This window comes from Bombus pascuorum, chromosome 4, assembly GCF_905332965.1.
Source record: "Bombus pascuorum chromosome 4, iyBomPasc1.1, whole genome shotgun sequence".
Lineage (NCBI taxonomy): Eukaryota > Metazoa > Arthropoda > Insecta > Hymenoptera > Apidae > Bombus > Bombus pascuorum.
This window is the reverse complement of record NC_083491.1, coordinates 7,544,273-7,559,184: the sequence shown is the minus strand read 5'-3', so window position 1 is coordinate 7,559,184 and position 14,912 is coordinate 7,544,273. Positions and strand designations below refer to the sequence as shown.

Below are 14,912 nucleotides of genomic sequence, written 5' to 3'. Positions count from 1 at the left end.
CACGTAATATATATGTATATAAATGATGATGGTCATGACGATTACAATTATAATTATTAATATAATTTTATCGAAATATGTTAATGATAGTTATTAAAAATATTATCATTATTGCTGCTGCTGCTGCTATAAAACTACTATTGCTACTCTTAGTTTTAAGTGAACTAAAACAAAAAAAGAAGAAATACATTTATTGCAACAAAATCATGAGCTGGTCGAATTAATTCGCTGATATATCTGTGCCACCGATAATCATCGTGTGACCTGAAACAAAATATAAGACTATCATTATCCCTATTATGACTCGATGTCTATGTTGTTATTATGGAGATGAATGTCTGTTGAGATAGATAGTAAATCTAGCAAACCCTGTACGAAATAGCGTATAAGATTAAAATATAATTCAACATAACATTAATTTAATAATTGAAAGATAATGGCAAAAAATGGCTGTTTTCAAGTAAAAGAATAGCCTATAACACAGTGTAGTTTTATTCGAAAGTTTTAACATGTTATGTTTCAACCGATGTAAATTAAATATTTACCCCTTGTACGATTGTAAAAAAGTATTCGTTTTTATATAATGCAATTTTATCTTTCCTTTGAACCAACTATTTATTTAAGTGAAGTCTACAAAAGTATACATATGATGCACGTATGTGTATATATTATACGAATATATATGAATGTTGAACCAAGGATATCTATGATTAGATTATAAAATGCGTATAGAATATTTTATATTAATGTCATGTATGATATCACACGGCCTTTGTTAAGTTTTAAACAAATTTTTACGATTAATGTCAAATATACACATACATACATACATACATATATACACACGACTTTATAGAGAATAAATTACATTCATTTACAGATAAAATATAATATGAAATAGAGATGTCTCTTTTGAGAATTGGAAAATAATTTTATTCTTCTTATCACTAAATTTAATGTAAGCCTCTATATAATATTATAAATTCGGAAACTTACGAGATTTGTTGATATATACGTATATAACATACATAAAAAGAATTGCAAACAGAGAGTAGTGGGTAATTGCACGTATTAATAAAAATATTCAGTTATATTAAGATGATTCATTTAGCTTTGAAACCATATCGAATCATATAAATTGTGAAATAAGTAAAGGTACAAAAGAGGGTTTATATAAAAAAAATAGAGATACATAGGGTGTCTCCAGTGCCATTGGTTAACAATATCTCAGACGTATTTTAGTATGAGCAAAGCAAACGATAGGATAGTTCATTACGATGTCATAGAGGTGTAGGCGTTAATTTATGGGTTTTATTTTATAATCGACAAATTTAATTTTCGATTCAACACTCTATGGATTTAAAGTTTATGATCTATTCGTTTTAGCTTTTAAGACAATCAGCTGCGGCATATATGGCTTTAGTAGATGCATTTTGAACTACGGAGATGGCATCACTATTGCAAGATCTTTGTTGTAAAGTAATTGCATTTTTATTTCTCTCTGCATCCATGTTCAGTTGTGAAGCTCTTTGCTGGTATTGACGAATCTCCTGATTGATGACTCCTACTTTCATAAGTATACAACTTGCGACTTGTTGAGGATTAGAAGAACCCATGCATCCCAAGGCAACCTGATCTAATTGATATTTTAATTTCTGTCCATTCTGGAAGTTAAAATGTATATACCAATATAAGTGTATATAATATATTAATTATATATAATATAATTAATAAAATATTTAAAGCATAGGCGTAAGTATTCGCTACTTGATCTGATCAAATATAACAATTAATATAAAAATATGATACATACTGCTTGCTCGTTGTCAAATGCTTGCAGTACTGTGTCAAAATTTTGATTTGCTATATTTTTGCAGTTATTGAGTTGATTATATCCTGTTTGACCGGCGTCCTTCATACTCTTTGTGACGGTATTTAAACAATTTTCAGCATTTTTACCTGACTCCTTTGCTTCTTGTGACTTTTCCTAATGACCGCCATTATTAATATTAATCATTTAATTACTCGTCTTAAATCTTTATGAAGCGAATGTTATTTCGTGAGACTGTGACTTACCTTAATATAATTAAGACGAGTTGTTAAAATTGAGTTGATGTTCTGACTAGCTTGAATATAAAGGTTGCTAATTTCATTTTTTCCTTTTAAGCCAATGTTCGTCTGAGAGTGTTTCAAATTTAACATGACACTGTCAACCGAGCTTTTAGCATTTTTTATAGCATTCATTGCCTGATCTAATATACTGTTGGGGAATCTCTAAGATCAAAACATTTAATCAAATGACATTATAACGTTATAAGTAAATTTGTAAAAAATTTGTCGATTGCCGGTCTCATTCTAGATCAATTTCTAACAAAGAATTTATTAAGTTAACGAGTATTATTTAAATAGATTATTAAATTAGATAATTAAATTGAGTTATTGAAGTTTATGTTGTGTATTCAACGAATTAATAATATATTTCAATGTTTATAACATTTGTTACGTCCTGTGACCCAAACTTATATTTTAATCCATTTTTTGGCCAAGATAGTCAAGATAGTCAATAACTCAGATTAAAATTTTTTCTTACTATCGAGGCCCTTAATTTATACAATGCATTCTTTGCTAATTTTACTGCTCATTAGGGTAAAACACGGGATAAGCGAGTGTTTCCATTAAGTAACTACCCGCTTTCTCCATAATTTGTAAGAGCGCACAATAAACCTAAGGACCGTTCTAAGGACCATCCATAAACCGAAAATACTTGCAGAATTAGAGATTCCTGCAAGTTAATAAGATTAAATTATAAAGATGATATTAAATAACAGTGCGTGGACCTTTGGCGGCCAAACAACGAGGGATGGCGTGCGAATTGTCTCACGCGACGTAACAGCAGGTTTTTCCATGTAAACACTCGAAAGCCAATTTCTCCCGCGAGCGATCTTTGGTAGGGGCCAGCCAGCACCTATCACTAGTTTTTCTCCTCAACATCTCCGTCACCAAATTTTATTATTATATTTATTTATTATTTTAACTTTATGCTAATCTGCTTCTCAAAACATAAAAATTTTCTTGATTGTTGAAAAGAAGATGAGAGTAATCTAATTAGGACCATAGCGCGATTAATTGCAATACAGCTATTTATTCGATAATTTAAATTTGTAGTCTATTGATTTCATAGATAGTAAATAGCGCTTCTGGTCATTAATTAGCCATTAATTTGTACACATTTTTTATCATTGAAAATTGATCATCCCAAATATTACTATGAATCGAGCAAAGCATCCAGATATTTATGAACGATTCGTATAAAACCTATGCAAAGAGTAATGTTTACAATCGAAATAAAACATTGTAAGTCTCTTTTAAAGTTTAACAAATTGATCCAGATGCCGGACAATTTACTAATAAATTTCGCCAATTAATCATATTAGATTGTGGGATACTTATGCAAACTCATATTTTTCTGAGAACAATTAAAAAGGATGGAGTCTAAACAGTGAATTGTGAGTTGAGGTCCTTTACTTTGGATATGTTTGTTCTATACATTTTTGCGTATTTCAAATTCCTATAGATGCATAAATATCCATATTCTATTAAACAGACTCTTACCTGTGCAGAACAGACAGTCACAAATAATAGGCAAAGAAAAACGAACATCTTCATGTTTCTGAATAAGAAGGAGAAGTGTCGATCCACTTGGTATATCACGTCTTGGTGTACTGATAATGATGAATGAGCACACTTGCCTTTTTATAGGAAATTAGTTATTTGATAAACGTGAATTCAACTGAATTATCGGGGTAAAAAGAATGAATGATAACGCGTTCAGGTATATGTGATCATGTATACATATGTTACACATGGTTCAATTTTCGATAAAGTAGCTATTCTATTATTATTCTATATAGCACCCGCATATATTCTTCTATCCGTGTTGAAATTCAGTTTGTGGTAAGTTTTAGATAAAAAAAATCAATTCGTATTAAATATTCTAAAATATGAAAATATAGGTGCCCAACTATCGATGTAGATTGTTTATATGTACAGTAACGTACACTAATAAAGCTATAACCTCTTTTGTTTCTCTAATCACTCGCTTTGAATACTCGAGTAAGATTATTTTTTAATAAATAAAGAAAACAGTCTTAATAATAAATATATTTTACTCTAGTGGAAAGATTTATTTTGGAACTTTGAAAAATTGATTTTTCATTTTAAAAACATAATGAAAATCCTGTTTGACAATTTTCTACGGTAAATACATATACTTTGTGATGATTAAACATTCAGTCGAAGATGTCGAAGAAATTCACACGATTTGCGAGTTGTTTACAGAATTCTCATATTCTACATGTCGATAACAGTTCTAACAAAAATAAGCGCGATTAATGTTATCGCGATGCTTGTTATAATGGTCACAGATAATTATCTCCTTGCGAAATTTCCTGAAGAACTTCCTGGGTATTGTAAAAATTTCTCAATCTTTCCCGCGTAAGATAGTCTACTAAAAACAAAACGTTTAATCACGTCAATTATACATGAGATAAAAATACGATTTAAATAGAAATAGAGTGGTTTATATAAGAATTTAATGATAATCTGATACTTCAAATTAGATTGTATATCTTTGTTACCAGAATTATTTTCAAATAAGATTACCAGTATAAAATATAGGAAATGAAAATTTTTATTCAAAATGTAAGAGTTTATTTCATACTTTAAATTTCTTCTTGAAATATATTAATACATTCAGCAAATTTACATATCTAGACATATCTAGACAACATATCTAGAAGAAACAAAAAGGGGCTTCATTTGTCTTTTTTATGTGAGTCACTCACTTTTATCTTGTAGTAAAAATAGAGATCATTAAGTGCAATTCGTTTGTTTGTGCTGATTTAACGCGCGTTTTTATAACCATAAAGGTATAATGATAGAGTGCGTGAGTGAATTGAAAAGACAATACGTACAGGAACAGAAAGAAAACGTTACATAGAGGTCTGTTGTATCCTTATTTAATAACGCATGCACATTTAACAGTAAATAAACATAATAATAACAACAAAAAAAGTAAATAACATAAAACAGTTTGGATTGCACCAGCTCAGTACAAATAGCAAAGAAGTGATGAAAGCAGAGATATTGACGTCCAAAATGGTGACGGACTCTACACGTAACTAACACTGTATTAGATAATACAAAATTTGGGTGATTAAAACGACTAAAAATATTCAAAAACAATCAAAACAAATAAGATTTTTACATTTTTTTAAAACGGTCTAGTAAAAAGATTTTGTAAAACTTTTTATTACTATTTTTTTTAATTTTCTCTTTTTAATCAATTTTTTATGAAAAGATTACAATTTCGTTATACTTTGACTAGAACTTAAATTATAAATAAAGACGCTTTTGAAAGTTTCGAAATCAATTTCGAAACAAAGGATTCCAAAAGTTAAAAATGGGATATAACATAATTACTTCAGGTAGGTAGATTATTTCAAATACCTTAAAGTTTTAATCCGGCAATGACTGACTATATATCAAGGAACTTACGAGAGTTGACTCTTATTCGTAGCCCTCTAGCAGTGGCGTCAGGAAGCATTGCTGTAAGGTTGAATCATACTGTGATTTGGGTTAGTTTAAGCGAGCTAGTTAGCAAACCAGTAACTAAGATTGTATATGATCATTTATTCGAAAATGAATATAGTTAGCAGTGTAGAAAATAATAACAAAGATGATAAAATTGAAACGATTCTTAATATGCTAAGGAATCAAGCAGATCAGTGTAGTACTGTGGAAGAGGATAAGCCATTGGAACCCGAGTTAACGATGGATCAAAGGATCCAACAATTGGTGATGGAAGAAAAGCAATTGTCGACAAAGTTCCAAAAAGTCAGAAAGGAACTAAGACATTATGAGAAGAAATATGAAAGGACGTTGAGGAAGAAAGTGAAACGCATGAAGGTACAGATTAAAGAGGACTGCAGGAAATTAAAAGAAATAAAACAAAAATATCTTGAACTACTCTCTCAGCTAGATACAGAATCTTCTAAATTGGAAATACAGGAAGAGGAGAAATCAGAAGAAGCAAGCAACTCTTTAAACGTAGATATGCTGTCATCTCAATTGAATCGAAATGATATATCGCTTAGTAGGAAGATTAAAATTAGCATTAAGAACAATGAAAACTCATGCAGCAGTGAGATACATTTCGTTCACGGTATTAATGGGCAAAATGCGTTTACAAATCTAGTTAAACTTGTAAAACCTATGACCCTGAACACTCGAGAATGTAGAATTATCTTGCAAAAGTTAACAGAAGAGCAAATTAACAGATATATTGATCAGAAGAGGTTAAGTCAACCACAAATAGAATATAAAGAAATAACGCAAGATTGTTTACAAGAAATCAATAAAAGTATCGTTTGCCCAAATTGGCACATAAAAATTCCAAAATCCGTATTTGAAGAAAGTCAGAAGGAAAGTAGAAAATCCGTATCTGAAGAACGTCAGAAGGAAAGTAGAAAATCCATATCTGAAGAACGTCAGAAGGGAAGTAGAAAATCCGTATCTGAAGAACGTCAGAAGGAAAGTAGAAAATCCGTATCTGAAGAACGTCAGAAGGAAAGTAGAAAATCCGTATCTGAAGAAAGTCAGAAGGAAATTAGAAAATCTATATCTGAAGAAAGTCAGAATGTAGCTTCTTGTTCAGGAGAAGTCATTTAATTAGATTGATACAACTGACTATTAGTAGTAGTACTTATGTTATATGTTAACCAGAAAATTTTGTATATGTCAATATCTTTCTGAATTTTTGTTACTACACAACAATACAGATTAGTTGCAGAAATAGTTTTAATAAGAAAATATATTCAAAAGATATAATTGTGTAACAAAACTTCAAGCAAGTGTTGCCTCATTGATATTGCATTAATGATGACACCTATGCAGTGTTTCGCTCAAGGTACATTCAGTGTAATTGAGCATTAGAAGAAAAAAAGGAATCAGATTTTGATGCCATTTATTTTCATTTCATATATTGCTTTTGGGATAAACTAAACGAAAGACATGATTAAAATATGGTTACGATAATAATTCAGAGATCTGAAACAATATAATATTAAAAAATAAATTTCATAAATATCATATCACTCATAAAATAATCAATGTTGTATATGCAGCTTTATCTAAAAATTTGTTTGAAATAATTTATTTTTTTATTTTATTTCATTAATTTCAGCACTATTAGTACAAAGATATGATATTAAGTTCTTCTTTTATATTTATTAAAAGAAACCTTAAGTATCTTTTTTTCCATTTACATTTCATTGGTAACAATAATTTCATCTTTTATATAAAATTTTAATTTTGTTAGAAAATATATTTCTAAATTTCATCTATCTCATATTCATAAAATCTTCTCATCCATTCATTTTATTGGCTTCCAAATTGTAAAAGAATTATAGATTTAATTGTTACAAGGTAATATTTTTAGCAGAAAGCAACCTTAAAAATATTACATCATTTGAAATGTAATATAACATTTTGAATAAAACATGACTATATATATTTGTTTGTACCGTCACAGTAAATTATGTACCATTTTATTGTCAACATATAATTTTAACAAATAGAGTTCAATCTTTTGGTGTCTTGTCTTTTTAATATGTATAAATGTGAAATTAAAAATGTTAATAATTAAATATTCAAAATAAAAGCACTTACTACACATGTAATTATCGCAATGTGAAGAATTTGATATCAGTATTAAAATATAAATGGAATAAAAAGGATGTTTTCCTTTAATAATAACAATAATAATAATTATTAAAGTGCTTCTTCTATAAATAGTTATATTATATGAATAGTTTTTATGGTAGAAAATGTCAATTAATATATAAATGACGATATTTTGGTCTAACAGGTTTATTGTGTAGAATGTATGCTGCTATAAAAGGTATATATACATATTCATATACATATACATATAAAATATACTTTGTATTACCATAAAATAGTTGTAAAAGTAGAAAAATATTTCTGAATTATTATAAAAAAGTATTTTATATTTTTATTGTAAGATAATAATATCTTAATTTGTGAAAAATACATGTAACAATAATTTCTAATAATATCATACTCATGTAATTCTTAAATATTTATATTTAGTATTTCATGAACAAGTAATTTATCATATCTTTATCATTGATAGATATGTAAGAATGGAGTAAGTTTTTAGAAGTGGTCAATGAAGTTTAATTTTCACAGTAAATGATCATTTGAAAATCATGATAATGTAACGTAGAAATTACTGTAAAGTAGAAATGATTAAATTCAAATTATCTAATTATCGTAAGATATAGTATTCCAATTATTTTTATTAAGACGCAAACATTGATGATGTAAAATTTGAAAGGATCATTGTACAGCAGATTTTATACATATCAATCAAGGATAGTGAGTCTTATTAAGAGCTATTCCACCGTAGCTCAGTGCTGAACCTTCTGTAGAAATATAACTCCTTTTTCCACATAAATTATAATTAGTAATATATATATGCACCAAATAATAGTCATTTCACTGTTACCAAAAATTTATTCTCATCATAAGTGAAACAATGATATTGTATGATATTCATAGGATATAAAGAATATAAAGACTGATTTCTTTCCATCTTATAAATTATTCAGATTGCTTCAGTTTGAAATAGTAAATCTATTTTAGATTATTAAATCATATTATCACAATTGAGCACACTCTAACATAATATTTTCATAATGTTAATGTTTAAAAAGACAATTTTTATTTCATCTAAATTTTCAACTTTTTGTATGATAAAGAGGACCTTCAAATGAATGTAGAACATTCTTATTGGTGAATCTAATATATTTAAATAATTGCCGTACACTGGTACTAATCATTTCTACAATAAGCTACACATTAATGATATTAAACGAAATACGTACTAATAAATTATTAAACGAAACTGTACAATATTGTTTCGCCGTGCTAGCCCTTAGAACAATTACTTATTCTATTTTCGTGGATAGGCAGAGAAGGAAAAGTTAAATCAACCATGGATTCCGAGATCGCATATTCGATTACCGCGTCGAACTTATACTATTGCGACGAAATTAATATGTTTCGAAATATAAAAAAAGTTACTCAATCTAGGTGACTGATAACGATTCGTTATTGTAGTAATAAGAAAGGGGATAAAAGTTCATTTCAATGAAGTTTAGAAACTAGTATGATTATACGAAAAGAATACATATGGTGTAAATCGAGGATAAATGAAAAAAAGAAGTAGCAAGAACGTGTATAATAATATATACGGGGGAAAACATTGTCACATGTTAGTTTGTAAACTATCGTTCGATTATGATCAATATACATACAAAAGAAACCATACATTCGATTATGTAACGTGCTTTATATTCAAGATTCTTAAACAGTCATTATCTAGGATCCATTATGAACATTTTCAATGAAAGGAAAATAATTGTGAAAGATGAATAAATCTCGTACATTCTAAAATATTCGCTGACGCATATTTAAATCGTACAATTATTCATTTTCCTTTTTTGCTTTACGTGTTCTTTCTTTTCTTATTCTTTTACAGAAAGCTATTCAAACGGATTACAACAATGTAATTTTCTTTTTTTTCTTTTATTCATTACGATTCGCACTACTGTAACAAAAATTTTGATCATGCGGCTATACAAAAGTAAATATATAAAGACAAAATATGTTCCGTTTTTTCGTTCTACAATGCAGTCTTCCGCAAAATTCTCGAAATTCATCCAAATACATCGGATGGCGCGGATTAGACAACGTGGAAGGCGGTGGATCGATTGATTCAACTTCTATGCTTTATTATACAGGGTGATTACAGGAACAAGCAGAAGTTTTAACTTAATTTCTTTTATTGCGTGAAAATAATTAAAATGGAAAGAGATAAATTTTCCATGATTCGACCAATTCATGTTTTATTATAAATTACTTTGTTCTTATAGTTACGCGGTGAAATTTACGTATAGGATGAAAAGAATATATCTTGCGATTCTATTTAAAAAATTAAGATTAAAATTTAATCGAATTTGAGATAACGAAATTTTCTCGATAATTAAAATCTCATCAGATCTTATGAAATTTTCCTGTATTTTGTTTCTTTATCTTTCTTTTACAAAAATATAAAAAAGATAAACATCGATAGTTCCATTTTATAAAATCACCCTGTATACCGCGAATTCGTCGCGTTACTCGCTCTCTAACAAATGATACTTAATACATGTACTCATTAATAACATTAACTATGGCAGTCTGTTGAAACGTTACATACTTTTAGTTAGTACTAAATTCCCTTCGGTTTCTTCGTTAAAAAATAGCTTAACGAGAACAGGGAGGGGGAGGGGAGAGGAGCAGGGATTGGTCGTACTTTAGCCAAAACGGATTTGTACTCGGGAATTGTTTTGGTATTTTGGTTTAGGTACGACACTCTTTTCATTTCTTTTTTTCGCTTCTTAATCGAATTGATTACATTGATTGATACTCGAAATCATGCGAACATCTAATCAAAGAGATTTCAATGATACGAACGACATATCCGGTTGATAATTTTGGAAAATTCGAAAATATATAGGGTGACTGTAACAATTGGATCAGGTTATATCTATATTCCAAGTAATATTAGATATGTTCATGAAATCGGTTCAAAAATAATTCAGTTTTTCCGAGAGTTCAATTTAAAACGATGGAACTCGACAGAATATGATTTTCATAAGAGAAGACTAGAAAACTTGATATAAAGATTGTAAACATACAATATTGTAACAAAGATATATTATTTATTAATTACTGATACTGAAATTAAGAAATTATGTTATCTATTATGATTGTTCTATCGAGTTTTTACTGATCATATCTTAGATCTTTCATTCGTGATCAATTTACATCGAGGAGTCATTTTATATTTATATAAAGAAGACGGCGAGGTTTTATTTGAAAGAACGCTTGCGAAGAAAATTACAATGCAAAAATTAGAGTAAAATTTTCGTACTTCTATTAAAAATTAAATTTCAAGGAAAGGAGGTAACACTTTTCTATATGGCTTATTCTTAATTCTATTTGCAACAGAGATGTAACTTGGTCCACTTGTTAGATCCACCTTATAATATATAGGCGTCGTTCTTCTAAATATCTTTAAAAAAGATGTATATATGCGGATGTTACTATATATATATACTTCTATAAAATATTCGAGACAAAACCGGCTGAATTATTATTCAGCTATTGTCGACGTCCATTACGCGGACTCGAGTTAATAAGTTAATTCGTTCACTAATATGGAGTTTCGATTAGATTAGTTGAATCAGCTAACTCCGAAAATATGTGTTTACGAGTCTACCATGCTAAATCATAGCTCGTCTATAAACGTTTACCATTACTACTACGTACGTGCCACTAAAATCGCATACTAAATTGAATACTAAAGTCGTAAATTATGATTCTTTATGATGTAATAATTTCATAAGATAGTAATGCAATCGTCTCGTCCAAACGACACTTGTATTTATTTCAACATTTGGTCGTTACACGCAATATGTATATGGATGAAATACGAAAGCACTACGAAGGTATTATGGCAGTGGCAGAACGTACAACTGTTTTGCGCATCGAGGAAACGCGACTCGGTCGCAAATTTGTCTCGCGTTTTACAATTCTTTTCTTTTTTATTAATGCAACTTAATTACTAAGAGTGGTAAAAATTCACGCTTGGACTTCCATTAGAAGATAATCCAGAAGGCTCTAGTACTCGAGCTATTCTGTTTACTTGCTTGCATCGTTAGAAGAATGTTTTCCACGGAAAAGAAAATTATTTACGAACATCCGGTTATTTGCATAAGCGTCTGATAGTTTAAAATTGTTAGCTTAAAATACGTTGCTATGGATAATGCTTGTAGAAGACTATACGTCGTAAGACATCGAGTATCTACACAAATAACCAAATACAAAATAAAATACTTTAAATGCTCCCTCTTTAACGAAGTTGCCAATATACTAATTTTAACTTTGAACAAGCTTTATAGCTGCTGTTTTACGTGTCCTATTGAAATAGGACAGGCGACTTCATTCAGAAGGGAAGCCGACGTAGAAAACATTTCTTTTTCTAACAATTGAAATTCAGTAGTAAAAAGTGAGTTGAAGGGATGAAGTGCGTTAGCTGGCTTTATATTCATTCAAGCCTAATTAATTTCACTCTTTCCAAGTAAACTTATAATAGCACCATAGTTGTAAAAAATTCGCGAAGGCAGTCTAATTTCTTTTTCGGTATAATCAACCTCAATTGAACAGATCCTTAATTGAAACTCCTCGGCTCAATTAAAGCAACGTTGGGTTTGTGGATTTTGCGTAGCTCGCCGTTTTCCAGTTTTTGTACTTCGCGTGCTAAGATCGACGTATACATATGTTTTACTACGATACTTCCATTGTTTCTTGTTTGATAAACAATTAGCTTTTCGAGCAGTCATGATGTTCCAACGAGTATAAACAAAATGAATACTGCAATTCTTACCGGGCATTATGTTACTTCTATATCTAAACGGACCTCTTAACCGGACACAAGTATTTGAATTCGACGAATAACTCGGGAAGGTGAAAAATTCACGCGGCTCTGTCGAACATATAACTTTCGTTACACTTTCATTACAGTAGAACTTCATTTATCTGAACCTGCCAGGGGACGAACAGTTTATATATATATACATTGGAGCTTACCAATTTTTCCCACTATCCATTATTTTTCAATTAGTATTCAATTGATCAGGCATTAACTAAGATTTCGTTCCAATAAATGGTTTCTACTGTATTTTCTCTTACAGAGAATTCTTCCTACTAGTAATGTTTGACTATTCATCCCTTGGAACGATTCCATTATGGAGAACAGTTTCGTTTCGTGAAATTGACTATATGCATGTAGTTTTCTGTTTAGAATTTATTAACTTTACCTCGCGTTTTATTTCCTTAAATTGATTTTAGGTCGCTTATCAAGAAGCGTTCGCTTCTACGAGTATACTTATTTTCGACGGATAAAACTACTGAAGATTAAATGCAAACTGTCGAACGATTAATGAACGTAATATTAATTATTCTTTACCATATTTGGTATTTCGTCAGTAGCGTTTAAACATTATCTACGGTCCATTGAGTCTATTTCAAAGTAGACTCTTTTTCATCTGAATGTACAATGATTATTGTTAAAAATCCGCTAGCGGACTAGTAACGATTTAAGCGAATGATTCAGAGCAAGTTCGGAGTGGAAGGGATCGATTCGGTAGCGGATCTTGTCGATTTCATCTTGTGTTCGTCGAACCAGTCTTTTGCGACACGCTCAAAGATCCATTAGTGGAATTCTACCTGCTGAAAACTGCAATAACGTACGTTTATGCTACCAAAGATTTTCAATCTATTCACAAGAGGATATGATTGATAAATTAATTGTAATCGAATCGTAAATCGAATCAATTTTATAAATAAAAGTAAGAGAAAAGAATAGTTTATCTTTTGTTGTTTCATATAGCAATATATCAAAGTTTTTCTACGTATTAATTATTAATTTTTAAATAATTAGTAATTGTCATGAGCATAACTTTATCTTCAAAGGGGAGTGTCAGTTTTTTAAATTAGTGCTACTATGCTATAGCTACTATGATAACAGTAATTAGTATATTTCAAAAATCTCTTCCGCTCACCTGTACTTTACAGGCATTTGGAGATTATTGAGCCCTATATATTGCGGACTAGGGTGGTAGAACGTCTAGCTTCAATCCGTTCTTCGGCTTACAAAAGCCACAATAGCCTCCACACTTCCCGGTGACATGCTGTCTGCTCTAAAATTACAAGCATAATTATACATAAATAAATGAGAAACCATTCTTTTTATCTGGGAAATATCCTCCTATATGCTACTATTCTGAATACGTTATAGTTCTTTTATTTTTCTCTATATGGTTGTTATTGTTATTATCATTATTATTCGTTATTCCTTAGAGTATCTTTACTACTACATTTTATCCTGATTTTATTCCGATGGATTACAGTAGTCTGTGAATAGAGACCTTTTATCAAATTAGTCGCGAAGTCATATCTTTAAAAAGAGTATTAAACTTACAATATTATCGATTTCCATCGACGCTTCACGTTGCGATGTCCAAACAACACTCGACGATAATTGTAATTGAGTTCCTCTTAAGTTAATGCTAAAACGACCCTGAGGGCAATGCGCGATGCTATTACAGTCACCAGCTGTTCCATATTCGACACGGTTTAACCCTGTCATCCGCGAAAATGTATAATCATTCTCTAAAAAACACAATATTTTTTTCAAGATTTATTATAAATAATTTATTTATTATACGTATTAAGATGTTTACTGCAGCATACCTATGATGTACAATTCTACAGGGTCAATTCGTACCCTCCTGAATGTTGTCTTTCCCGAGGTGGAACAATTACAGTTGTTGTTTCTTGGTCCATTATAAGGACAAATATACGGATCGTTTGATCTAAAACAGATAACGATATAAATTTCCAGTATTAATGACATAAAATTGCCTTTCTCTCAATCTATACCAATCTCTCAAAAATATATTGATTAATTTGAAATAATTAATATTTTATATTAGTTTTTGTTTCCTCAACAATTTTTCTTCTTCTAAAAATTTTATCAAATAATTCTTCCATAAACTTGTTTCGCACTACCTCGTTTTTAGTATTTTAAACAATTTCTTTATTTTTTAATTTCTTTCCTTTTTGAATAAATGATCATATCCAAGTCGTTCTATGTTTATTTTATAATATTTAATTTAGGACTCTATTTATCAAAATACTTCTAAAAAAACTTGTGACTC

At 29.6% G+C, this 14,912-nt stretch overlaps 3 protein-coding genes across 4 annotated transcripts in view; 1 reads left to right on the top strand and 2 right to left on the bottom strand.

The window, feature by feature from the left end:
- Window positions 1-129: 129 nt before the first annotated feature.
- On the bottom strand, window positions 130-3,838 carry LOC132906174 (uncharacterized). Its single transcript, XM_060958091.1, has 4 exons — window positions 3,613-3,838; window positions 2,077-2,274; window positions 1,814-1,987; window positions 130-1,664 (listed from the first exon to the last, which is right to left on the bottom strand). The coding sequence occupies exons 1-4, from the start codon at window positions 3,664-3,666 to the stop codon at window positions 1,383-1,385; spliced, it is 708 nt and encodes a 235-aa protein (XP_060814074.1). The 5' UTR covers window positions 3,667-3,838; the 3' UTR covers window positions 130-1,382.
- A 1,844-nt stretch (window positions 3,839-5,682) lies between these two features.
- LOC132906565 (uncharacterized protein PF3D7_1120000-like) lies at window positions 5,683-8,159 on the top strand. Its single transcript, XM_060958857.1, has 2 exons — window positions 5,683-6,655; window positions 6,704-8,159. The coding sequence occupies exons 1-2, from the start codon at window positions 5,683-5,685 to the stop codon at window positions 6,727-6,729; spliced, it is 999 nt and encodes a 332-aa protein (XP_060814840.1). The 3' UTR covers window positions 6,730-8,159.
- A 1,440-nt stretch (window positions 8,160-9,599) lies between these two features.
- LOC132906422 (A disintegrin and metalloproteinase with thrombospondin motifs gon-1) overlaps window positions 9,600-14,912 on the bottom strand; it is a 181,981-nt gene continuing 176,668 nt past the window's right edge. For both annotated transcript variants that reach the window (XM_060958597.1, XM_060958598.1), the window contains 4 exons: window positions 14,446-14,567; window positions 14,174-14,364; window positions 13,755-13,892; window positions 9,600-13,429 (listed from right to left, as the gene is read on the bottom strand). In XM_060958597.1, the coding sequence (XP_060814580.1) occupies window positions 13,803-13,892; window positions 14,174-14,364; window positions 14,446-14,567 (403 nt within the window). In that variant the 3' untranslated portion in view covers window positions 9,600-13,429; window positions 13,755-13,802. The remainder of the gene's footprint in view (window positions 13,430-13,754; window positions 13,893-14,173; window positions 14,365-14,445; window positions 14,568-14,912) is intronic.

What these genes read in the sequence shown, in the direction of transcription:
- LOC132906174 (XM_060958091.1), bottom strand. Translation starts at nt 3,666, where the DNA reads ATGAAGATGTTCGTTTTTCTTTGCCTATTATTTGTGACTGTCTGTTCT. An exon ending in TGACTGTCTGTTCTGCACAG is followed by an intron (nt 2,275 to 3,612) that starts GTAAGAGTCTGT and finishes TTTTGATCTTAG; the next exon opens with AGATTCCCCAACAGTATATT. An exon ending in CATTTGACAACGAGCAAGCA is followed by an intron (nt 1,665 to 1,813) that starts GTATGTATCATA and finishes TTTAACTTCCAG; the next exon opens with AATGGACAGAAATTAAAATA.
- LOC132906565 (XM_060958857.1), top strand. Translation starts at nt 5,683, where the DNA reads ATGATCATTTATTCGAAAATGAATATAGTTAGCAGTGTAGAAAATAAT. An exon ending in AAAATCCGTATCTGAAGAAA is followed by an intron (nt 6,656 to 6,703) that starts GTCAGAAGGAAA and finishes GTCAGAATGTAG; the next exon opens with CTTCTTGTTCAGGAGAAGTC.